At 37.3% G+C, this 26,661-nt stretch overlaps 2 protein-coding genes across 4 annotated transcripts; both read right to left on the bottom strand.

The window, feature by feature from the left end:
• Positions 1-1,289: 1,289 nt before the first annotated feature.
• Positions 1,290-2,976, bottom strand: LOC133804007 (uncharacterized). 2 transcript variants are annotated; one of them, XM_062242150.1, is made up of 5 exons: positions 2,571-2,976; positions 2,335-2,385; positions 1,995-2,128; positions 1,814-1,905; positions 1,290-1,689 (listed from the first exon to the last, which is right to left on the bottom strand). In XM_062242150.1, the coding sequence occupies exons 1-5, from the start codon at positions 2,856-2,858 to the stop codon at positions 1,502-1,504; spliced, it is 753 nt and encodes a 250-aa protein (XP_062098134.1). In that variant the 5' UTR covers positions 2,859-2,976; the 3' UTR covers positions 1,290-1,501. The 2 variants fall into 2 exon arrangements, with proteins under 2 accessions (XP_062098134.1, XP_062098142.1); XM_062242158.1 differs by having other exon boundaries at positions 1,290-1,678; positions 2,571-2,975.
• A 2,456-nt stretch (positions 2,977-5,432) lies between these two features.
• LOC133804019 (E3 ubiquitin-protein ligase RKP) lies at positions 5,433-17,177 on the bottom strand. 2 transcript variants are annotated; one of them, XM_062242164.1, is made up of 11 exons: positions 16,939-17,177; positions 14,835-16,493; positions 13,058-13,879; positions 12,404-12,564; positions 9,654-9,792; positions 8,993-9,076; positions 8,077-8,358; positions 7,835-7,966; positions 7,306-7,505; positions 6,639-6,843; positions 5,433-6,266 (listed from the first exon to the last, which is right to left on the bottom strand). In XM_062242164.1, the coding sequence occupies exons 2-11, from the start codon at positions 16,332-16,334 to the stop codon at positions 5,964-5,966; spliced, it is 3,828 nt and encodes a 1,275-aa protein (XP_062098148.1). In that variant the 5' UTR covers positions 16,335-16,493; positions 16,939-17,177; the 3' UTR covers positions 5,433-5,963. The 2 variants fall into 2 exon arrangements, with proteins under 2 accessions (XP_062098148.1, XP_062098156.1); XM_062242172.1 differs by having other exon boundaries at positions 16,844-17,177.
• Between the last annotated feature and the right edge of the window lie 9,484 nt (positions 17,178-26,661).

The following is a 26,661-nucleotide window of genomic DNA, read 5'->3' on the forward strand; positions in this document are numbered from 1 at the left end:
ATAATTTTATTGTTAAATAACTAATAATAATATTTGTGTAATTTTATAATAAATATATATTTAGAAATAATTAATTAATTAAAAAGTGGTGTAGAGAGAAAAAAATACTTTATATTTTTAAAAGGGAAATTTGCAGATAAAATATATTAACTTTGAGTTTACTTACGACTAAATATCATTTTTTTTTTTTTTTGCGGTGAAAGTACCAAACTGTTACTTTTTCTTGCATTCCGGAGGTACCAACTATTAAATCTGTTTTTTTTTTTAAGAAATTTGCAGCTAAAATACCTAAACTTCGTATTTACTTACGGCTAAATACCAAAAAAAATGTTTTGTGGTAAAAGTACCAAAATGCTAAAAATAATTTTTTCGCAATTTTTTAAATCCTATCGTAATTTTAAAATATATAAAAAATATTTAAAAATCTATTAAAAACTATTTTAATTTTTTTTTTTTTAAAGAGAAAAATCTATTTTAATTTAAATAAGAGGAAAAAGCAAAAGAAGACAAGAGGAGGATGAAGGAACAAATCTATTGGTTAGAAGAATAGGGAGAGACGAAAAGGAAAAACTTAATTTTAGGATTTAATCTTTATTTTTTATTTTAATACAGATTTATTTTCTATTTTAATTAAAATAGATTTTTAATATATTTTTAAAATTTTAAATCAATTAAAATATTTTTAAAATATTTCTACAATGCACCGCTATTTTTTGGTGTACCAATACATCCAGTACCTAGATGATTTTTGGTGCAATTTTTTTATGATCTATATTGTAATTTTTTAGAACATCTTCCTAAAAATTTACCGTGTTGAAAATAAAATTAAAATAGTTTGTTGCACGCATGACTTTATTTTATGCGCCTGAAAAATAATCTGTTTAAACTCTGTTTTCGACACTGTAAATTTTTCAAAATTTCTTAAAATTTTGTAAGATATTCTAAATAACTACAATGTAAACAATCAATTAAAAAAATTGTGTTGAAAATCATCCAAGTGCCGAAAACATGATCGGTTGCACCGGGAGAAGTACCCTAAAGGTTATTCTAGTGAGTGAAATGGCATTTATCTAAGACTTAAACCTTGCTTTGTTAAACGATACAACCATTTGGACTCAGACCCAACTATATGACACCCTTCATACATCACGAAGTTCACCTCTAACATTGTTTTACTCATTAGGACCTACCTAAACCACTTCAAAAAAACAAGCAAGCATTCAACAAGCCTAGGATTTTACTACATGGGCACTCAAAGCATACAAAACGTGGCTAAACTAAAAAATTAATTAAAAAAAAAAAAGTTCACTCATGCAATTTGTAAAAAATACAGTGTCTCAACCAAATCAATCTACAGCTACAAGATTTTAGAACCCAAAAAATTGAAAGGCGAACAGCAAAACCATAATCCAGACTGATAATGACCAACAAAAAAATTAACAGATGTTATGTACATAATGAAGATATCATATCCCTATCAATAAGGCTTCTGCAAGCCTTTTCATCTAGCTACCCGTTTCGTTCGATTGGCTAAATAGTTAAGTGCCACTCTAGAAAATCGGGCGAAAGAGAAAAACATTTGCCAGAGAGCTCGACCCTTGACAATGCCCTCCCTAACACCTCTCACAGTAGTGGCAAATGGAGGTCCAGCTGCCTCAGTTTTTGAACTGGTTACCTCCTGCAAGGATGCTAACCAAGTAAAAATGAAGTAAAATTTATTGCTCCAGACCAATTACTAACTCACAGCAACAAAAAATAAATAAACAAAAAAATAAAAAGAACTGCTAAGAAGGTAACAAAGAAATTCAGTAACCTCTTGAAGTCATGTTTGTCAAGCCACGTAACCTCTCCTCAGCCACCCGGACAGCTCGAGTAGAACTCCTAACTCCTTGTGTGATTTCCTGACTGAACAACCAATTATATACAATCAGTGAAACATCGAGTTAAAGATAAATGAGCACTTAGCATAAGAGTGAAGTGTTTTGAAAGCCAACCCAAGATCACTAAGCTCCATTGTAAGGTCACTGATCTCCATCCCAGATAGTCTAACAGCAGCCATTGTGTCTGGAAGCTCTTCTCTCATGACATCCATGAGCTTCTCAAGTGATTCAGCTGCTCTCTTGAAAGCCTAAAGTATTCCACATTGAATTCATAGTAAACAAAAGTGACAAAAACACATAGCCACCAATTTTTCTTAAGGTATACACTTTATTCCATCATATAACCCAAACAGTACTTTGAAAATGGTCATCCGAAAAAGACCGTTAACATCCCTACTCATGGAAATGAAAATGTACGATTCAAAATGAGCAATAATATGATTCTGTTACTAACCAAAAGCGCGGGGATTGCTGAGCAGAAGAGCCAGGTCGCAGAAACTGCCACCTAACACAATCAATCAAAACCGGCATTAGCGTCAATTCATCATCACCGTGAACATATGCAATTTGGGTTTTCCTTTCACAATTTTCAGAATTACCTTCTCTAATTTCTTGACGAAATTCGAAAAAATTGATAAGCATTTTAAAATCAAGAAAATTCTCGGAAACGAAAATGGAGTGGGGTATTACCGCGCAAGCAACTACATTGAGCATAACGACATGGCGGTGAGTGAGGTTCCACTGAGAGAGCTGAAGAGAAGAAGACAGAGAGGAAGTTCCTACCGTCGCAGTGAAATGAGACGGAACAGACGACCCGGCGGCGCCGTACTCCGATTTGACGGATAAATACCTCCTCGGCCGGGCCGGAAGCCTGAGATCGTGGGAAAGACGGTCGGACCTGATGCTTCCGGAAAAGCTGTGGTTGCAGTCAAGGTTAATTGCAGGTTTCGGTAGCTGCAATTTCATAGAACAGAACATCGGTAATATCTCTCTCCCTCTCCGACGAGGGGGGACTCTTCGCAATCTCCGACCTATAGAGCTGAAGAGTGTATCGTGTAGTGCGTGTAATTTGATGTGAAAAGTGAGGAAATTTCGTCGCTTGAAAAGCCCAAAATTAAGTGGGCTGGTATGACTATAGGCCTTTTAAACAGACATTTGGAAAAAAGAAAACAAAATTTTATTTTTATTTTATTTTGGGTTTTTCATTTATAGTTTGTAACACTTAAGTCCCAAAAAGTTAATTTTATATTAACTAGGTTTTCAATAATTTCAAATCCTATATTTAAGTCCCTAAATACTATTTTTATTTCTTTTTTCTTTCAAAATATATAAATAAAATATAATAAAAGGTTAATTAATTTTTTAAAAAAAATTGACCACTAAATTTATGACAATACCAAACATGACAATGAAAAAATACATATTTTCATAATATTTTAAAAATTATTTTATAGTTTTACAAATTAAATTAATTTTTCCTTAAAAAAAATTCTTACGATTATCAATATTTATCATGTACATGTTTATTTTTATTTTGTAAATTTTTTCTATAATGCAACTTATAACTAATCATATATAAATATATATATATATGTACATAAATAACTTTATATACACTATTAAGTTTTTAAAAAATATATGAAGTAAACAAGTACAAACATAATAAAAATTGATAATATCAAAAGAATCGAGATAATATAGTTATTAATATTAATTATAAAACAACAATGTAGGTAAAAATATTTTTTTAAAGAAATATTAATTTAATTTTAAAAAATATTAAATATTTTTAAAAATACCATGAAAATATTTTTGTCTTGTGTCATGTTTGTTATTGTCATAAATTAAATGTCTAAATATTTTAAGAATGATTCACCATTTTTTTGTATTTCTTTTATGTATTTTAAAATAAAAAATAAATAAAAATAATATTTAGGAATTTAAATGATACGAATTGAAAAGGTTGGGAACCTAACTGATACTAAATTAACTTTTGAGACCTAAGTATTACAAAGTGTAAAGAATGGGAACGCTAACGGGAAAAAAAACCACTTTTATTTTAGGTATTTTCCACACACAAAAAAACTAATGTTTACATCATGTTGTATTTAAATACTTAATTTTTACTTACAGGAAAATACCCAAAGTTTTCTACAATGTAGTACTTAAATACTTAAAAAAAATTATTTGTAGTAAAAATATTCAAAGTTTGCTAAAATGTTTCACTTAAATATCAAAACTTTTTTATTTGTGGCAAAAATACTCAAAATTTGCTAAAACAGTGTACTACTCTACCAAACAGTTAAAAATTTAATATAAATTGATTTTAAATTATAAAAAAATAATTAAAATTAGATAATAAAATTATAGCAAAAAATAAAAATCATAATTTGGACTAAAAATAAAAATAATTTAAGAAAAGAGAAAAACAAAAAATAATAGCTAAAAATATTTTAACTAGAAAAAATGAAATAAATAAAAATTACCCAAATAAAAAAATTTAAGTATTTAAGCACAATGTTTTAGCAAATTTTAGGTATTTTTGCTGCAAATAAAAAAGTTTCAGAATTTAAGTGCTATATTTTAACAAATGTTGGGTTTTCTTACATCAACAAAAAAAATTAGGGTATTTAAATATAACATAATGTAAACATTAAGTATTTTTACTACAAATTTTCTCATTTCTTAAAATATATTTTTTATCAAGAAGTGTACCTATAAACATTATCCTCCATGACACTCAACAAACTATTCGTCAATAAAGATTTACATGTTTATTTTAGAAGGACCTCAACAGCATATAGTATTTCAAATATCTCTCAAGCAAAATCAAGAATGCAAATAGAAATAGATCAATTCATATTTTGATATTTTTTTGTTGGGATATATTGATATTCCAAGTAATACCGCTCATGAAACTCATATTGATAATAACTAAAGACTTCTTATTGCATTTTAAGAGGAAAGTAAGATAATGTAAGCAAACGCAACATTACATTAGGATATTTTGTTTATTAAGATGGTGAATCTTAATATCATACATTTATTAACAATTTGTCTAATACGATGTGAAGATAAGAAAAATAGCATATTTAGTCGCTCTCTTTCTCATCTTTCACATTACATTCCCATCTTAATGTCAATGTTTTTTTTTTTAATAAATGTCAATTTTTTAACCCTTGAATCATAATGATAATAATTTTACTTATTTAGATGTAAAAAGAATTAGTTGGTTAGATTAAAAAATCTCTATTACAATAAGTAATTCTAAAGTATTAATTATTTATTCATTCCCTCTTAAAATGTATATAATTTTTTTAATCTTTTTTCTTGTCTTTTTTCAAAAAATCGAAATAAAAAAAAATTACATCCTATTTGTTTGAACAAATACAATTTTTTCTAACATATATTACTCTTTTATTATTTCATTTTTTAAATTATCATTGTTTTAATTTTTTTATTCTTATAAACATGAGTAAAAATAAAATTCATTAATATCATTATAATATCTTTAGTCAATTTGTAGTTGTAGATGGTGATTAAAAAAACCACTGCTAAATAATTTTTCATGTATGGGTATATTTATGTGAGCTTATAATTAGATACAAATGTTCTAGTAAAGAGAAAGAGAACTAAATCGTCAGAGAGGAAACCGAAGGAATTTCCTTTCCATTTACATCTCATATTTACAGAATAATAATGTGCCCTCTAGCTTCCTCTACAAAATTCTTTAACTAACCCCAACCAGTCCTCTTCTAGACTGCATACCCCTTTATCCTATCAACCTCCTTTACACACAGTACACTATATAATTATAATTTCTAATAAGTAAAATATATCAATTAAATTTTATTTTATTTTCTCTTGTCCTCCTTTTTCCCCTCTTCTTTTTTTTTTTTTTTAATTTTTTCATTCCTCCCCTACCCTTCCACATCATTTAGCATTGACTTGTTTGGCCAGTCGCATCAGAGAGTTCATATCATAATGAAAACATGTTTCAGCCACCAACCAGCTCAGGAAAGACAACGAGGAGTCATCAGAAAAGCCAGTGTAAATATGATATATAGAGCATTCTTTCTTCTTCTAGTATGTCTTCTCGCCAATTCTGACGACTTTAAGAACAGTAGCATTGCAGAAGAAGCATCTTTGGCAATTCAACAGATGTCTTGTTATGCATCCATAACAAGACATGTGAGAACAAGGCACAAATCTGGCATCTGCTTCACAAGTATAACAGATACAGCAAATGCTATCATCTCCATCTGTTTCTTCTCCACAACCCCGCCGTCCAACTTTTTCAGACTCGCTACGGCTGACAAGGAGAGCCAAGAAATCCTCAAGCTGTCCGAGCTTTGTAAGATAACTGTCCCCTCTAAAAGATCCAGCCTGGAAAATCACGAGAAATAAAAAAATGAATGAGAAGATAAGTGATAATTCTTGTGGAAACTCCATGCAGAACCTAATAGTTCAAGAACCTTGAATATATGCATTTCAGGAAGGAGCATTTATAAGTGTAAGTTCCACACTTTTAAGAGCAATGGCTACGATTTATTGCTTTACAGGGAAGAATCTAAAATGGAAACCGATGCTATAAATTTGCAGGATACCAATAGAAACATATTCTATGTTGTCTCCTATCAAACACTTGAAAGTTACACGACATTAGCAATTTTAAAGACAGATTATTCACAACTCGGAAACAGAGGGGGAAAGGAAACCCAGATATAGATAGATAAACTAAAATGGAAAAAAACAAACCCAGTTGTAATCCAATAGGAACTGGAATCCACAATGAACTCTGCCAGGGCAATCCATGCTCGCAAAAATGGCCACCACATCATTGTTTTCCGCAAACTCCATATGTTCACTAGCATCCAACAAGTTCAATATAATCCCAACAAGAGGTGCTAGTATCATTCCTCTGTTAACTTTGTCTATGGATTGACCATTTCGTCTAACTGACCTGCAAAAATTTGATGCAAAGAAAAGTAAAAGAATTAATAGAAGATGACTAAATTCTTTTTCTTTCTTTTTTTTTTAAGTAAATATTATACGTGGGACTTGAATCCCAGACCCACCCGGCCACTTGATTCAACCTCAGGTGGAAACTTCAAAACGAAATAATAATAATGACGAATATTAATAATAAAAAAAGACTCTGGTTTGGGTGGTTTAGGGAAGAAAAGGGAATTATATGCCAGAATGAATGAAGTTAATCCCAAAGAAAGATTAGACTAGACATGATAGGTGGCCATCACTAGACTACCTTTAAATGCAGCTGGACTTAACAAAGGCAAGCTTCCCTATTCATATGACAATACGTATTTAAGACAAAACAAAAGAGAAACGAGAGAAAAAACGAAAATAAACTAAACTGTAAAACTAAAAGATAAAAGTAGAGTAAATCACTAGAATGGAAACGTACAAGTCGAAAAACTCAGCATCTGCCGCACAAGTTATGTGGTTTAGAATAAAGACAATCAATTCTATTAACCTCCGGAGGTTCGTGTCACTTCCTCTTAGAAATGCTTGTGGTATTTCATGGGAACAGAATTCCAAAACCCTTGTAAGATTACACGAGAGGTCAAACATGAAACTGCATTTCTTTTGATGAAAGTCTAACACCTGCAAAGATGATAGACAACAATTACACAGAAATATCTCATGGTAGAAAAAGATAACAAAGCAGGTTTAGAAATCTGCACTTATGAGAACACATACTACACAGAACCAAATTCATCATTGGACAATTTAAAAAGGGAATTTTCATCGAAAGCAGCAATAATAATAAAATTTTAAAAAGCAAGGGGCAAATTTTCTCTCCCATTTAATAACAGTAAATACCTTGAACATGCTTGAAAATTTTAAAAATGACATGAGAACCACTTATTTAGATAAATAATTAGTAAGAGAAAGAAAAGGTATACTCAAACACTAAAGCATCACAATGATACCTGGTATTTTTCTTGCATTTCCCTAACTGAAACTGAGAATTCAGTCATTGTCCAGCAGAGCATGTTAAATAGGCGATTAAGAAATGCTGAAAACAGCTCCTCATCATTGACGCAAGCTTCCCTTAACAGCCTCTTTATGAATCAAAAGTTCGAACCACCAAAAGAGAACAAAAAGATTGACAGTCAGAAAATAGCCAACAAGAGAAAGTATAAAGGTTTGGGGCAACAATGACCACATTTACCTGAAAAATAACTGATGACAACAATGACTCTCCATGCTTTGAAGAACAAAAGCCAGATCCCTTGCACAACCGCAGAAGAATGTTTGTTACTGGGATCCAGGATCTGTTGTCAAATGAAGAAAGCAATGCTTTTGGCATCCTTTGGGTAGCTGCTTTGTTGCTCTCAAAAACAGCCAGATATTCCTTGTACTGTACCAGTACTGAGATAGATTGAAGAAGAAGATCCCTCAGTTCTGCACTTGATATCCTAGGATCATTGAAGTGTGTGACTACAAAAGTAACCTGACAAATAAGACAGCCAAGTTAATTTTGAATCTCCATCACTGGATAAACAATGTAACAAAGTAATCAAATTTCTACAAAAGCTATTTTTTTGGCTCAGGTGTCAAGCTAAAAGGATGACATACTCTATAGGCATATTTAAAAAGAAAATTTTAATGTTTACATTCCAAATAAAATTGTTCACCCATCAATAAAAACTCATTGATCTAATTTTAGAAAATAAGAATTTTAATTATCAGAAAATGAGAGGGAAAGGAATGGCATATCTATTGATCACACATACACCGTATATTAGAAAACAAGGAACATCTGTAATCTGTATAAGACGGTGATTTTCTTCCTAAAAACAAATAAAAATAAAATATAAAATGAGAAGCGAAATCTACTTGAGGCCAGGATATAATTTATATGAGATTGGTATCAAAAAAACATCAAATTATAACAATATCATAGACATTTAAAAATTACCAGTGTTCAAATCCTATGAAACCGACAACAAGTGAGTAGGTTACCAAAAAAATTACTAAAACTAACCAAGACAGATTTAAAACATTCCATCATGTCATGCAAAGAGCATAAAGAATATAGTGAACATAAGAATATCTGTAAAATTTGACTTGTAGACGATACTTACAAATGAGGCAAGTCCTTGCTTGATAAAAATTGATGACGGGACAAATGGAGGATCACACTTTCTCAACACATGAAAACAATCAACCTGAAAAAGAAATTGCAGAAGCCATCAAGAGAACAACAAAAGTAAAAATAAACAAAATATATCACATGCCATTGAAAATTTAAACATAAACTGTACACAATAAGAATTATTCACTCGAAATCATTCATTATTCATTACCACATGCTAATTGAGTACATATTCAGAAACATTAACATAATTGAACCACGCATTAGACTAGACTAAAGAAATATGACATCATCTAGTTACTGCAACCTTACAAAATGAAACTTTTTGCAAGTAAACAAACCAACTGTAATTGATTTGCATTACTACTGAAAACAAGAGAGAGAGAGAGAGAGAATTCTAGGAAAAAATATCTTAAATTTTCAGATGATTGCAATCTTAAAAGGCTGCAGAATCATCAATCAATTCAAATATTCAAAGCACTTCCAGAACTTTTCTGTCAAGCATGCAACTATTGTGTATTAAACAATAAATCAAAATTCTTATTACGACGAGGAAAAGGAGAAATTGAATAATCTATAAATAATGTAATATAAAGAAATTCCTCCAAGTTCCAACTAAGATTTACATAATTACAAAAGAATAAAATTACCAGGGATTCAAGATAAAATTCAGGTATAAATAAGAACACTGAATCCACTTTACTAAGAATTAGAAGCAATTGGACTGTCCAGATGCATGTTGCATACATTCCTCTTTGCTTCCATCGAGAAAACAGAGAGATGCGATACCTGAAAGGCATACATTGATCAACATAATGTTAACAGCCAGTAAATCAAACGTTACAAAGCATCAAAACGTTTCCCATAAATTGTTTCAGTTTCATAGTCTATAGAAATTCCTCTTTATTGTATTTATTGTGTATTAGAGATGAAAACTGTATAAAAGCACTGTTTCGTTATTGTAAAATGTATCACAGAAATAAGAAATACACTTTCTTTCTTCTTCGAAAATACTCATTTCTTCACTGCCACTTCACTTCAGAGGGAGCATCATAATCATCACGAGCAAGAAGTTCAATGGTCTTGGGGGCTAGAATTACCCCTATCTACTCCTCTCTCTTCTAAACCTGAAAACTCTTCAGTGTTTTTTGAACCTGACATCGCTCCTTTCTCTTGTCCCGAGCCTAAAAACTCTTTAAAGTTTCTGAGCCGTAACATCAACCATCTCAAGGAGATGGAGCTCCTTCTTCTCAAGACCAACAGAAAGTACTACGGGTGTACTCTAGAAGAAATAAATAAGTCACGAATCCTCATCACTGTCAAGAGCCAAATCTGGTGTTAGACTCACTTCTTTCAAAAGATCCAGGTACTCTAGCCCCTAAACCTCCTTTTGATCTAGATATTCCTATTGCATTAAGAAAGGGAACTAGATCTTGCACTCAACACCCTATTTCACAATTTATTTCTTATTCAAAATTGTCATCACCATTAAAAGCTTTTACCTATAGTCTGTCAGATGTTGTAATCCCCAAGAATAACAGTGAAGCACTTTGTACTCCTCAATGGAAAACAGCAGTTATTGAAGAGATGAGAGCACTTGAACATAATGGAACTTGGGAATTAGTGAAATTGCCACCAGAAAAGAAGGTGATAGGGTGCAAGTGGGTGTTCACTGTCAAATACAATGCTAATAGATCTATTGAGAGGTACAAAGCTCGATTTGTTGCCAAAGGTTTTACTCAAAGCTACGGAATTGATTACACAGAAACTTCGTTGCAGTTGCTAAACTCAACACTGTTAGAGTATTACTCTCGCTTGCGGTTAACCTGGATTGGGAGTTACATAAGCTTGATGTGAAGAATGCATTCTTGAATGGCAATTTAGAAGAAGTGTGTATGAGTCGGCCCCCGAGTTTTGCAAGCCAAACAAGTCTCTCTTTGGCTTGAAACAATCTCCTCGAGCATGGTTCGACCGTTTTCTGAAAGTAGTCAAGGGACTTGGATACACACAAGGTCAGACTGATCATACTCTATTTATTAAACACTCCGGGAAGGGAAGAATTTCAGCACTAATTGTGTATGTTGATGACATAATTGCCATTGGTAACAACACCGAAGAGATGAATTCGGTCAAATAAATGTTGGAAAAAGAGTTCGAAGTCAAGAATCTTGATACTCTAGGGTATTTTCTAGGGATGGAATTTGCTAGAAGCAAGAAAGGTATTTATGTGTCTCAAAGGAAATATATTCTTGATCTTCTAAAAGAGACAGGTATGCTTGGAAGCAAGCCAAGCAAAACTCCAATTGAGCTCGGAGACAGAAAGAGGATGTTTGAAGAAAATCTAGTTGACAAAGGAAGGTACCAACAACTAGTAGGAAAGCTAATCTACCTCTCACACACCAGACCAGACATCACCTTCGCAGTAAGTCTTGTCAGTCAATATATGCATGATCCATGTCAAGGACATCTTAATGCAGTATATAGAATTCTGAGGTATCTAAAGCAAACCACAGGAAAAAGTCTTCTCTTCAGTAAGACGATCAAGAAGAAGGTGGAAGTATTCACAAATGCAGACTGGACTGGGTCAGTTGATGATATAAAATCTACATATGGGTATTGTACAATTGTATGGGGCAATGTAATAACATGGCGAAGTAAAAGGCAAACAGTGGTTGCAAGAAGCAGACTATAGAGTCATGGCCCACGAAGTGTGCGAAGCAATATGGATCAAACGCCTGTTAAGGGAATTGGAGATTGAATATGAAGCTCCTATCCAGCTTTAATGTGATAATAAGTCTACTATCAATATTGCACATAACCCTATACATCATGACAAAACTAAACACGTGGAAATGGATTGTCACTTTATTAAAGAAAAGATTGATGGAGGAATTGTCAGCATCAAACATGTTCATATGGATCAACAATTTGCTGACATTCTCACAAAGGGGTTATCTGAGCGAGCATTTGATTCCTTAGTAAACAAGCTTGAACTCATCAATATCTACAGTCCAACTTGAGGGGGAGTGTTAATAGCCAGTAAATCAAACGTTACAAAGCATCAAAATGTTTCCCATAAATTGTTTCAGATTCATAATCTATAGAAATTCCTCTTTATTGTATTTATTGTGTATTAGAGATGAAAAATTGTATATAAGCACTGCTTCAGTATTGTAAAATGTATCACAGAAATAAGAAATACACTTTCTTCTTACAAATTCTAGAATAAGCAATTGTGAACATCTCTATACTTTAAGAATCTTTTTTACAAGAGCAAGTGCTACCCTGAATTTATGGGAAACCACAAACATATAGCATGTACTATAGATTCCGAAGATTGAAACAAATATAAATAAAGTAAAACATTTAGAGTAGCATATCTTTAAGACAGACATCTTACCATGCACAACGTCTGACACAATCTATAACATCTTCCCGGTAATTGTTACGAGCTTCTTTCAGACGCTTTAATTGCTCACTAGATGCTCGTTCTCTTATTTGTTTATCCACTTCTTCAAGTAGAGATATTGATTGTGATTGGTGAGACATGTAATATGAAGCCTATAATAAGATATACATAAATGCATAAGCATAATATAAATACAATTCATGCAGAAAGAAATAGGAAAGAAGTTCCCATAATCAAAAGTTCCAAGCAGTAAAAAAAAAGAAAAAAAAAAGTATTAACTATAAGCTGAATAAGAAAAGTGGGTAAAAAACATTGCTCCATGGACTTATGGTAAAAGGTCAGAGAACAGCTAGATAATGGCTAATACAGATGCTCATGCACCCGGTACAGAACTTTTAGATTAGTTCCTACCTATCAGCTAACAATATAAGGTAAATTTATAGATTACAAGTTAATTAACTATAAAGAAAAAAAATCAGATCACATCGAAGAATAAATATTCAGCATTTAAAAAATCAAATATGTAGCAGAACAAACAGAATATTCAGCATTTAAAAAACTAACAGCCCGCATGCAAGAAGAATAAATAATCAACAGCACTGAATCTTTTAAATAAGAAAATACTACTTAATTACAACTCCTCACCTGCTTAAAGTTGGGTGCAAGACCTATGTGATACAGCAACAGCAGAACATCAAGAAGTTCTTCTTCTCTTAAAGTTGCTGAAGACATGTTACTCTCCCTGGGTACAAACCTCAACTGCTGCACAGAGCGATAACCAAATTCAGATTCAGATTGATCACTGGAGCTTGGTTTGTCTGCTATCTCATCATTTAAACTTCCAGCACTACATTCTGCAGCAACATGAGCAGATCTCTCTGAAATAGGGCCACAGTGGGAACGGGAACCTTTCGTTGTGTATCTAATTGGGTTCTTCAAGCTCCTAGCAAAATCAGCATCATAATTTGAGCAACAACATGGTTTTTGTGTGCTTAAATGAGTTACTCTGGTTTCTTCATCATCCATACAGCCTTCTTCCCACCGAACTACTTCATCTTCCTCATCATTGATGGTATGCAAATTCAATAAATGATTAAATGAACCACCAAGCCTAGAAATGTCTGTTCGATGGGGATCATTTTTTAGGAACAGACCAACTGGAAAACTCTGCTCACCACCCCTATGAAGAAAACCAACATCACGACCATTTTCACACCTCTTCATCCAGCTGCAGATGTCCCCCATGCCAAAGCCTTCTGATAAAAAATGAAGTAAAACTGTGTACAAAGAAACCAGAACAGAATTGCTAGAAACTCCGGGAGGTGGGAGATTGCGATCTGCCCCTCTGTTCTTCAATAAGAGGTTTTGTAAAAAAGTCCTAAACACTGAACCAGGCAACTGAGGCGGCATTACAGGTGGTATGAACTGTATCACTAAGCGACAAAGGTCCCTATGTTTCTCCTCAATCTGTATGCAGACAGCAGAACAAAATACCATCAGTTTAGTGAATGTACAAAACTCCAAGAACAGGACCTCCCATTTAGATAAGCCATTAATAAGTTCAATCAAGAGAAGAATACAAACTTAGTCTGCCCTTAGAGTCGCACATTGAAAAAGAAAATTCATATGCAAAACAAAATTAAAAAAAAAAGGTTTCTTATACAAAATATCTACTAGACTAACGTTGAGACCATTTAATAATATGCAGTTTATCCTAAAGCAGTTGCACAGAACACAGCAAGATGACGGCACTTGCTATTAGGTCCCATGCACAGTTCAAATTCTATTACCAGAAAACTTGAGAAACTTCAAATTGTTATTTTGTTTGTATATAATTTTAATACTTAGCAATTCAATTTACACTGTGAGTGGTAGTGGATCAATAACAAGACTGATGGAGAAAAGGTAATGAGTAAAGCATTTTACGAACTTAAATGACAGAATAATTATGGAGAAGAGCAACAGAATTAACAACAATATAAAAATAAGAAAATAAAATAAAATGAGCCTCTTCAAAACGTAGGCAGTTTTACTTTTTCGTTAAGGTACATGATCAACTTAATTAGTGTCCAACTCATCAACAAAGTATGAAAATTCACATTTGGCATTTCAAAGCTCAGGACTGGTATTAGTAGAGATAAGCCAAACTTGGACAAGCAGCTAATTAACAATGCATTTATACTCCATTTTGATTAAGAAAACGCAAGTGTGAGGCCCAAAATCTATATAATGAAAAGCTATGATCTTGTAATCTAACAATCCTTTTAACATAAATTCAAAACAGTAAGCTAAGTCATTAATCCATTTTCAGCAGCAAAACATAAGGATTGTTTGTTAATAAATATATATTAGTATAAAGATTATTAGAAAACAATTTAACAGATGCACTTAAAATTCTGAAAAAAAAAGGCTGAATATGTACCTTACTGATGGCTTCAGATAAAGCTGTAGTCGTCAACAACATGCTGCTTTCATATGACACTTCTTCACATGAACCAGGCCACCAAACAGATGGCATGATAGACTCAAGGTCTTGCTTGTTTGGGCACTTCCGTGAAAGGAAACCTTCAAACAGGAACTCAAAATCTGTTGATTTCCACCAAAGAACCATAAGTTGTTCTCTCCTCAATAAGTGACAAGCCAATGCAAGATAGGGGTATGACCCTGAACAAGGGCAATCCGTTAGGACCAATCTAGCTGTTTTGCACCCACAGGAAAGGGCGTTTATTACATGTTCAAACAATGGAGTTGATCCTTGAAATTCTAGGAAGACATCAAGAATTCTATCCAGACTTGAATAGTCATGCGGAGTTTGCATGCCAAACACATCCATCATGAACGACAGAAATGAACCCCAAGCAATATATTCTATGCTCTGAACATTTTCTTCCAGCAAGGAGAAAAGTTCCTTGCATATCCCATGAGAAACAGGAAGAAAGAGATCCTCAAATGAAACAAACCTCTTCAGCCTCCTCAATTTCTCCAAAGAAGAATGTTCAGCCCGCTCCACACAGTCAATATCCAACAGCCTTGACAAGCAACAAAGCAACTGAAAAGCAAAAGTATTAATTGCTGGAGGTGGCTCTAAAGGGAGATATCCATCAACGGGATACTTAAATGGGCGGGAACCAAAATTTAATTCACATCTTTCACCTTGAGAAAGAGAAATTGCAGGATAATATCCAAATCCTGGTCCCATCTTACGGATCCCACGAAAAGCCACACCAAGAGAGACACCATTCCTATAGAACGTTATTTCATGCTGATCCAGATCTATGCAGCACCCAATAACATCCCCAACACCCCATGACTGACCATATGATTCAGCTTCTTTGCTCCATTTTTTTTCTCTTTTACCATCAAAAGCATAAGAATCATCAGCATCACCTACACCATTATGGTCAGTGAAAGGGCAAGAAATAGTTGCCCATCCTAACTGCTGGACACCCGAGGTTTCTAATATAACTTCGTACATCCATTTTCCTTTCCATAGACAAGCATTAGCCCTAACACTACTGAACATAGCTAAGCTCTCTACAAGCAAAGGTGGTTTGATGATTTTGATATCACCACAAATACTGGATTCTTCTAGACCAATTATGTGGGGTCCACCACCATTATCAGCAACACAAATTCCATCTCTATTTCTGAGGACAGCATCTGAATCTGAAAAAAAAATTGAGCATTCCTTCTTTATAATAGCACGGACTAGATTGCTGTCAATTTGATCTGATATTGAACCAATTGATTTGTTAGGGATACCAAATATGTATTCAAGAGTTCGTTCAACTGATTGATGGCCAAGATCATCACAATTCGAAACTAGCCAAGATTTTGATGAACCCTCTTTACTATCCTCACCATTCAATAACACGGCCAACCCTGAAGAAATTCCACCAATCCGGAGGCTGTCTTCTGCCATTCCTGACAGAGATAAACACTAAAACCCCCAATACAAACCCTATCAAACAGCTCGAGATTCTTAAATTTCAATATGCTTGCAGAGATTTTCAAACCGGCTTTCAACGCTATTGATTCCGAACAAAACTCTGAAATTCTGATAAACTACCATAATCCTAACCTGAAATTTCAAAGTTTCAATACAAATTACAAACAACTAAAAGTTTCAGAAACAAGCCCCGGAAGACTCTTCAAATTTCATTGAGAAGAAAGGACGGGGGGGAGATAAAGCTTGAAATGGACAATTTCCAATAATTTGCCTAAGAAAGGGGGAAAAGTATATATTATAGGATCCTGCAAAATTTCATATATTAAAAGTAAATTTTCAAAATGGTTATTTTCCATTCCTGTTCCTCAACTTTGCTAGGAGCCAAACACAGATCAACCGAAACATATAAAAATAATAATAATTAAAAAAAAAAATTGAACGAATTCAAAAATGGAAAGCTAAAGGCACAAATTAAAAAGCACCTCCTCAAAGCAACAAATCTTCAGCACTCTAATATTGCAAGCTCAATGAAAAGTCGCGCCAATTAAAACAATACAGAGAAGAATGAAGAACTCACAGGTCTCGGTGACGTGTCCAGTTCCTGGAATCAGAAATGGCGGCTAGGGTTTAGCAGAACGCCATTAATTCACATCACAATTCTCAACCCCACCTCCTTGAGCGAGAGGGATTTTCAAGAGAACGAAATGGAAGGAAGGGCAAATGCGTAATTTCAAACTATCCCAGAGTCTCAGGAGACAGAAAGGACAGAAGAGGGAGGGAGGGAGTGAACCACAGGAACAATGATGATGCAGCTGCTTCACCCCCACGCACGCTGACTCTCAACCCTAAAAACGGATTATAACCGACACGTGTCACTCTCCTATCGGATTTACCGATTGCTGACGTGGCTTCCCTCTGCTAAAATACGCTGCACTTTTCTTTTTCCTTTTAATTAATTCTTCGGCTAATTTTAATGGATATCGAAGTTTCAACTTTTAGTCTCCTACTGTAGATTGATCAATCATGCATCAATCTCCAAATTGATATGATATGTTTTTCTTTTACATTGGATTAATTTTGAATTAATGTACCTAATCTTTTAAAATATTATCATATAAACCTTTTTTTAAGATTACAATTAAATGTCTTTTTGTTAAATCAATTAGATGCATTCATATTTTCTTTTTCTTTTTTAACTATATTTGGTTTAAGATTTACACATAAGGCGAACGATATCATAATGTGACAAGTTTTATAGTTCAATAGATTTACTGAAATATAGTGATGTGCATATGATGAAAGGGTGACATAGTTTTGTTAGGTTTCAATTTTCATAGGTTTTTTAAAATAATATATAAATATCAATGCATATCCTAATAAGGTACTACTTGAGATAGTATGTCATTTATAAAACTTTATTTTAAATATTATTTGGCCTAATTCCTAATGACATTGACAAATTGAATTTCAGTTAATTGAGCAGCTAATATTTAGGGTCTGGCTAGGAACATTTCCCAAAAATGCTTTTAGGTAACGTTTTATTTCTAATGGTTAAAAGCCCTTTCTTAGAGTTGTTTGGATTTATCATGCAAATATATTTTTTACTTAAAAAAAGTTATTTTTTATGAAGCTAGAAAATTGAGCTTTTTTAATTTTATTTAAAAATTGAACTTCTTGCAGAAGAGCTTTTACAAAGCTAAAAAGTTAAAAAGCATAAGTGATACCAACCAAGTTCTTATTAAGTGTACTCTTAATCCATAATAATAAGTTTGTCTTTGTCTTATAAGTAGAGATGATATTTCGTTCATTTCCATTTGAATTGCCAAACAATACAACAAAATATTAATCGTGTAATTTTAAGAAAGATTATAATTATATAGCAAACTAGAAAATATAACCGTGTTCTGCGCAGTTTTTTGTAATTATTAAAAAATATATATTTTTAAATACTTTTTAGGAGATTGCTATGTCATGGATTCTTTTTTACTATACTCGTACAACATGCTCTTTATATGGACATGTAAGGGCGTCTTGACTACAATTTTTTTTTCATAATGGTGTTCGTTGTATGCTAAATCTCTGGCAAGTTTTTAAAAAATTTTGAATAATTAAAATGCCGAAAACAAAGTTCAAAAAGTTTGTTGTATGTGTGCTTTTTTTTTATATATAATTATCATTATTATAACATTTGTGTGATTATTTTTTTTTATAAAATGTCTAAATTATGTACATGAAAATTTATGTTTTGTGTAAAACTTATTTTGGGCGATTACTCGTTTGAACTATTTATTTTTTAAAATTAACTTTTAGACTCGTGTTTTGTCAAAATGTTAAATATAGGATTGAATAGATTGATTATTTTAACATTGTATTTTGGCCGATTACCTGTTTTGACCATTTATTTTTATAAATTAACCTTTAGACCATATATTTATTCAAAAGGTTAAAAATTCTTTATAAAAATTACATTATATATAATTTATATTTTTTGTAAGGGTTCACACTATTTTGAACCTTGTATTTTAGCCGATTACCTGTTGTGGCCTTTCTTTTTAAAAATTAACTTGTGGACCTCAAGTTTTGTCAAAAGGTTAAAAATAGGAATAGATATATCGGTTATCTGAACACTATACTTTGGCCGATTACTTGTTTTGACTCTTTATTTTTAAAAATTAACGTTTGGACTATGTATTTATTCAAAGGGTTAAAAATTCTTTATAAAAAGTAAATTATATAAATATATATAATTTATGTTTTACTTAAGGGTTCACACCATTTTGAACTTTGTATTTTAGCCAATTACCTATCTGGACCCTTTATTTTTTAAAATTAACTTGTGGACCTTGTGTTTTATCAAAATGTTGATTACTTATTTGGATCATTTATTATTAAAAATTAACATTTGGATCTCGTATTTTGTCAACATGTTCTAAATACAAATAGATAGATTATTTATTTCTTATTATTATATATAGATATTTTAATTCACATCTATTATTATTATTATTATTATTATTATTATTATTATTATTATTAAAATAATTTTGAGAAAAAAGAGAAAATAGATATAGTTTTTTTCTTAATTAATTAATAGCTATAAATTAGGAAAGTAAAATAAAAAATGAGAAAAGTTCACGGTTATTTATATTTATAATTTAATTAAACCGTTGTTGTAATTAAATATCTAATCAAATTTGAATTCAGAATAAAAAATGTGAAAAAAGAATATAGAAATAGTGGTTTAGAGCAATTTTAAAGTATCACATCATATAAATATATTATAAAAAATATCCGCCTTCGCATAATTTATTTTATAATAATTTTAAATATATATTTAAGGTAATTTTATATTTGTTTGATAAATATTATAATTCAACTATATATATTTAACGTAATATTTGTTTATATATACTAATATGATATATATATATACAAACTAACAATTTGTATATATACACATATATTCATATATATATATATAGAGAGAGAGAGATTGAATACCTTGAAACTTGAATTATTGATTACTCGCTTGAGTAATTGAGAGTCAAGTCATGAAGCTAAATAAATTCTTAATCAAATTAATATTATGTTTATATGTATTGATATTTTTAATTGTTAAGATATTTTGGTTTTGAATTTGAATTTGTACGCCCTAATTTTCCAATGGGCTATTAGCGAACTGAGATACGGCCTAAATCATATCAGCCACGTAGATCCCCCATGACCGGAGCTGCTGTCGTCAGGTCCTACCTCGTTAGCTCGGGTATCCAAAAGGTTCACCAAGACTACTCAAGGACCGAGTCAGGTCTGTGAAGGTCGCAGGTCGAGGAGGCATCCAGCTCGTGCCACAGGCTAGAGTTGGAAGCTATGACCTTTTGTAAAGTCAACCACGCAAGGTAAACGTGCATATATCAGACATCACGTGTCTGATATATCCCTGACTTCTCGGACACGCAGCATGAACGTGCGTATTCAGGCACCCACGACTGGGTTGGGCCGTGCGGCCCATTATCCCCCTTACCTACTGATTAGACCACACTTCATGTGTCAGGTTTTAGGAATTAATCATGAATGTCACAGAAGTGATATGATAGATAAGAAGGTCACGAGATGACACCCCTTACCAACCCCCAGGTGCCCTCTCCTATAAATATGGAGACCCTGGGAGTTGCAAAGGGTTGGATTCTATTGTATAAGGAAATACCCTGTAAAAGAATACCAGGCATATAGCAATAATATTGACTGGTGGAGTAGACGGATTTTAACCTTTGAACCACCTAAAAAAAATGTATTTCGTGTCACCAGTCCATAAAAAGGTCATCCATCTATTTCGGTTCATTACAAAGCACTAATCCCTTCCTCTTATTTTCTTAATTACCTGTTGGCGAAGAACCGCGTCAACAGTTTGGTGCTTTCATTGAGAGCTAGTTAGATTGGTGCTATCGCAAACATCCAACAATGGTGACCACTCGATCAAGACACGGTAACGAGGCGAAACAACATGATGGGCAGGAGGCTCATCATGCCGCCATCTCCGGTGAAAAAATTCCTGAGGTCCAGCAGCAGCCAGGCAAACAGCCGGTGGGCCAAGATGACACTGGAAGTTCGGCGCCTCGGCCACCTAATCCAAACCCATATTTTTACACTGCGGTAGAAATGGAAAACGCTCAGTTGAGCAGCCAACTAGCGAAAGCTAGTCAGCAGATTAAGGAGGTGTTGGCCCGACTACCCCTTCTTACAACCGACGCTAACGTCGGAAAGAGGCAAGGCGAGACTCATAAGTCCCGCCGGGGTAATCGGTCCAAGCCTAGCCGCTCAGACAGACCGCCGGCATCCAACTCTGTTCCCTCATCGCACCGTCGAGAGACAAACTTCGAAGAAATGCCTAGAGTCGAACGACAGTATAGCCGCTCGGTCCAAACTTCAACTCCCAGTTCACAGCCAGCCTCGAGCGCGCCCAGGAGGGCTCGAGGGAATTCCAAAAGGAGATCCGGGGAGGGCTCACAGCACCAGCCCGTCCCCACCAGCCATCCTGCGCCTCATCCAGATCACCAGACGCGGGACCCGCAGGTTGGCAGGGCTGAAAGGCCCCCACCTAACTTGATCCGCTCTGACGGAACCAGGATTGCATCCTCCGTCGCCCATAAGATATCCGTCTCCTCCTCGGCCCATCCAAGATATTCCAGCTTATGGAAGCAGCAGGAGAAACCTGCCATCCTCAGGACCTTCCCGACGTAGCAGGGCACCCAGAGGGAGCCCGGATCCTCACCCCCAGAGGCGGACTCCTCCGGGCTCCGAGCTTCTCTAACGGGAGCTACTGGACCAGCAGTCGCCGGAGTGACCTTTCTGGCGGAGACCTGCGTCAACGTTTAAGCTCGGCACAAAGTCCTCAAACCACCCAGGGGGCGACCTGCGAGATCGCCTTAACTCTCATAGGGGGGAACCAGTAGGAGGTGGCAGCCATTCTCGCTCAGGGGGAGACCTATCCGAGGTGCGTAACGGTGGGAACGCCCCAAATAACCTATCTCAAGAAAGGAGGGGCAATAACCCACCAAACGTATACAATGGATCCGGAGCTGTCGAGCAGCCCCGGAATAACCAAGGAAATCAGGACAAAACCCTTGAGCGCCTGGCTCAGATGGAGGAGCTAATGAGGAAGCTCCTGTCGGAGAAAGAGAAAGACGAGTATGATTCGGGTGACGAGCTTGAACTCTTCGTCCCCAGCATAGTAGCAACGGCTTACCCACTCGGTTTCCGTATGCCGCACCTGCCCAAATTCAACGGAGATGGAGACCCGTCGGATCATCTGGGGATGTTCAACACCCTGATGATGGGCCACAACATTGGCCCTGAGCTGAGGTGTCTGATATTTCCCTCCACACTGACTGGACCAGCCAGGCAGTGGTTCAAACAAAGCAAAAAACAATCAATCAGCTCCTGGAAGACTTTCTCTGCTGACTTCAAAAGGGCATTCCGAGCCTCCTAGGCCTCCCGTGTCAAGGCCAACTATCTGGCTAACGTGAGGCAACAACCCGACGAGCCTCTAAAGGCTTACTTGAGCAGGTTCGCAAACGTCGCTGCTCGGGCCAGAGACGCAGATGACAGCTCCAAGCTCATGGCTTTGAGAACTGGAATCCTCGTCGGAGGGGGACTCTGGAACGAAATACAAAGGAAGGGAGTTAGCTCAGTGAATGAGTTCCTAAATAGGGCCCAGGAATGGATTAACTTGGAAGAGGCCCAAGCCTCAGCTGCAGGAACCAGCCAGGTCCCTGAGCAGCCCGCTGGAGTGGGAACGAAGGTCGCGACAACGACCCAAAACGTTACACAGAATAACTAGTTCGGTGGAGGCAAGAGAAAGGGGAACGGCGATGGCAACCAGCACGTCCCAAAGAAGAATAAGTCCGTAGACAAATTCAAGCTGGTCTACGTGACTTATGCAGAGCTCACCCACTCTAGGGAGAACATCTTCCTAGCGAACTCTGCTCGCCTCCCCTGGAAGAAGCCGGAGCCATTAAAGCACCAAAAGGGGAAGAGAGACACCTCCAAGTTTTGCCGTTTCCACAACGACGTTGGCCACAATACCGATGATTGTAGGCATTTGAAAGATGAGATCGAAACTCTCATCAGAGCCGGCCCGTTAGCTCAGTACGCGCGGAACAGGGCTTCGACAGGCCGACCTGCTCCGGAGGTCCCGGCCAGTCAGCCCGGGTCTCGGGTGGATCAAGACGTCCCCCCTCCAGTGATAGGAGGAGAGATATCCACAATCTCGGGAGGTCCGCATTTGGCTGGCACGAGCCAGGGTGCCCAAAAGAGGTACGTGAACGAACTAAAGGCACATAATGGAGTAGAGTTCGTTCTGGAGCAGCGTTTGCCGAAGTAGCAGCGATTGGAGAGACAGCCAATCATTTTTACCGAAGAGGATGCCAACCACGTTCAGTTCCCTCATAACAACTCCCTGGTCCTAGGAGTGCAGCTCGCCAATCGAAGGGTTAGGAGGGTGCTGATCGATAATGGGAGCTCGGTAAACCTTCTATTCCGGTCCACGCTGGAGAAGATGGGTTTAACTGTCGCTGAGCTGAAAGCAACCTCCATAATACTGTGTGGTTTTTCGGGAGAAGGATCAGCGGCCATATGGACGATCGAGCTGGTGATCACCCTAGGAGAAGGACCTCGGACAGTCTCCAAACTCCTCAAGTTTGTGGTCATCGACTGCCCCACTGCGTACAATGCTATTTTTGGGCCGACCCACACTCATAGCTTTTGAGGCCATCACATCCGTTCGCCACCTCGCGCTGAAATTCCCTTCTTCCACGGGAATATGCACGGTCTGTGGCGACCAGCTTGCTGCCAGGGAATGCGACAGCATTTCCATGAAGGGAAAATCGAAACCCGGGCAGCTAACAATGGCCATCCAAGGTGGAGGAGAGGAATCTCAGGAACCTTTAACTGATCCTGAGATTGAAAAACCTCAGAGCGCCGAAGGGGAAAATATCGTCTTAAGTGAGGATATTGGCCCCCGAATAGGCGAGGATAAGTCCGAGCTCCAGGCTATTGAAGAGCTCGAGGAAGTAAACATCGATCCACAAAACCTTTCACGGATGGTCAAGCTCGGGAAAAGCCTCGGTAGCAAGAGGAAAGCGGAGCTGATTAAGTTTCTACAGGATAACCTGGATGTGTTTGTGTGGTCACATGAGGACATGGTGGGAATCAGTCCAAATGTCATCATGCACACCCTTCATCTGGACAAGAGCGTTCCTGCGAAGTCCCAGAAGCAGAGGCGCTTGGGAACAACCTGGGCTGAGGCCTTAGAGGAAGAAGTAACCTGGCTCAAGAAATGCGGCTTTATCCGTGAAGCCAAGTTTCCGATTTGGGTCACCAACCCCGTGCTAGTCCCAAAGCCCAATGGGAAATGGAGGACCTGCATCGATTTCTCCGACCTGAATAAAGCCTACCCCAAAGATTGTTTTCCCTTGCCGAGGATTGACCAATTGGTGGATGCCACGGCTGGGCACGAGCTCATGTCCTTTATGGATGCGTACTCAGGCTACAACCAAATCGCCATGAATCCGGCGGACTAGGAGCACACCAGCTTCATGACCCCGACTAACGTCTATCGCCGTCTCATACACCATCCCCCGAAAGACATCTGGAATCTTCTCCAGGGCCTGGGGGTCCACCAGGATACGCACCTCGGGGACCGCAGTTGCCGAGGCCCCGAGCTCCGCCCCTGTGTCCCAGACAAAGGCCGGAGCTTGCGGAGGGGGTGGGGGCATGTTCCCCACTACAGCAAGAGGTGCAGTTTCCTTGGCCTGGGCAGCTGGGGTCTGCTCTTTCCCCTTTGTAGGGGACTTGGTTGGGGTCCCAGCAGTTTTCTTCGCCACCTGGAGCTTCTTCATTTTGGGCCCAGAGGCCCCAGCTGAGGAGTTCCCTCCAGTGAACATAGCTCGCAGATATTTTCCCCCGGGCTGAGACATCTCCTCTGGCAAAACAAAGACAACATCAATATATCAGTAAGCAGTCATGCAAAAACAAAAACAAGGGGGAAAAAAGCGAAACTCAAGTATGTATATATACTAAAAGGAATCCTACCCCCCGAGCTAGAAGAGGAATCTATGGTCACGACCATCGGCCCCGGAGCTTCTACGGGGGAATCTAAGACAATTACTTCTTGAGCTGGCGCGGGTTCTGGGTCCGAGGCTGGTTCAGGACTAGACTCTTCTACATATTGCCTAAGACCCGGAGCTACGGTACCCTCCCGGAGTGATGGCCATGACCAAAGGTTGGTCCCATACTCCTCAAATAAGGCCGACCTAAAGGCTAGGGTATTGTATACGACTATGGTACCCCTAGGCCGGCTACTTTGGTAATCCAGCACGAGTCGGTCGACACAATGGAGCAGGGTTACATCAAAGTCTGGATCACTCCGATGGCGTTGGACGAGCTGTTTGGGATTGAACCTAGCTAGCCGGGGGTCTGCAGTGGCCCTATCTAAGTTCCTAAACATATATGGGTTACCTTGGCCGGAGGGACCTACAGCTGCTCCGGACCGGATCCTCTCCTCGTCCGTTCTTTGGGCTTCCTCCAGCGCCCGCTTCCTCCTCACGAGGGGCACCTCGTCCTCCTCGTCCTCCTCATCCCCCACGGCCTCCTCCTCGGGGATAGGCCTCATCTCGCGAGCTGGGGGAGGCACCCGGGGCCTCCTCAGGTTCAGAGTCTGGCCTGGAGAGATCAGCTTGCATGCCAGCATCGTCTCATCTGTCACGAGCTGGCAATAGTCCTTTTCACTGGGGGGCAAGCCCGCCAGTGTCTCGTACTGGCTCCCGAGGATCACGGATTTGTCTGTCCTCGTGAAAATGGCTGCAGAATTAATCTAAGTCAGAAGCAGATAAGGGGGAGAGCCAACCGATTCTTAACTTACGAGCTAAAGATAAAAGGTACTTACGAGGACGGTTGAAGTAGTGCAGGTCACAGTTGCGAAACCCCTTGGACATAAAGAACTGGTCTTTGAAGTCGTTGGGGTGGCTGGGAAGCTCGATGACTGCAGCCGTATTTGGAAACCGGGTCAAGTAGTAGAACCCGTCGTCTCGCCCCCGCTGCTCTGGGCTGGCCTTGAGGCAGAAAAAGTATAGGATATCTGCCGGAGTGGGGACCTCCCACTCCTGCTTCAAGAACAGATATCTCAGCCTCGCCAACAAACGATAGGAGTTGGGGGGGAGCTGGAAAGGGGCCAACCTCACATAGTTGAGGAATTCGGCGAAGTATTGGTCCAGCGGGAGGAAAGCCCTGGCTTTGAAGTGTTCGTCATTGCAGACCGCGAACTCCTCGTCAAGCGACGCGCAGCTCCGCTCACCTTCTAGGGGAGGTCGGGCGATCAGGGCGCCTCTCCCCAGTTCGATGTTGTGGGAAAGGAATAACTTATTCACTTTCCCCTGGTCGGTGATCTTCGAGACGTTCCTCTCGGCCTCGAAGAAAGCGTCGGGTGCCACCTCGGGCTCCCGCTCCACGGCCGGCCCGAAGACAGGAATTGGGGAGTCCGTCATCACCTCTTTTCCCTTGGATTGTTGGGAAGACGAGCTGCCTGCGATCCTCTTAGAAGTGCTTTTCTTGGGTCCCATCTGGTCGCCTAGCAAACAAAAGAAGAAATTTTCAGAAAAGGCGACCTAGGAATAAGGGAGAATCAAAAAAAGGAATTTCCTTTGCACGAACTGATGTAATCTCAGCTCGTGGAGAGTGAGTCCACGCGGTTCTATGAACATGCGCCTATGCTCCCAACAGATCCCCGATTGCTTGGGATTCGTGT

Source organism: Humulus lupulus, chromosome 1 (genome assembly GCF_963169125.1).
Source record: "Humulus lupulus chromosome 1, drHumLupu1.1, whole genome shotgun sequence".
Classification (NCBI taxonomy): Eukaryota; Viridiplantae; Streptophyta; class Magnoliopsida; order Rosales; family Cannabaceae; genus Humulus; species Humulus lupulus.

Coding starts and splice junctions, on each gene's coding strand:
- LOC133804007 (XM_062242150.1), bottom strand. CDS start 2,858: ATGTTCTGTTCTATGAAATTGCAGCTACCGAAACCTGCAATTAACCTT. Junction 2,386..2,570: donor TCAATGTAGTTGCTTGCGCG/GTAATACCCCAC, acceptor TGATTGTGTTAG/GTGGCAGTTTCTGCGACCTG. Junction 1,906..1,994: donor ATGGAGCTTAGTGATCTTGG/GTTGGCTTTCAA, acceptor TTGGTTGTTCAG/TCAGGAAATCACACAAGGAG.
- LOC133804019 (XM_062242164.1), bottom strand. CDS start 16,334: ATGGCAGAAGACAGCCTCCGGATTGGTGGAATTTCTTCAGGGTTGGCC. Junction 13,880..14,834: donor TATCTGAAGCCATCAGTAAG/GTACATATTCAG, acceptor GTCTGCATACAG/ATTGAGGAGAAACATAGGGA. Junction 6,267..6,638: donor TCCTATTGGATTACAACTGG/GTTTGTTTTTTT, acceptor GTGATTTTCCAG/GCTGGATCTTTTAGAGGGGA.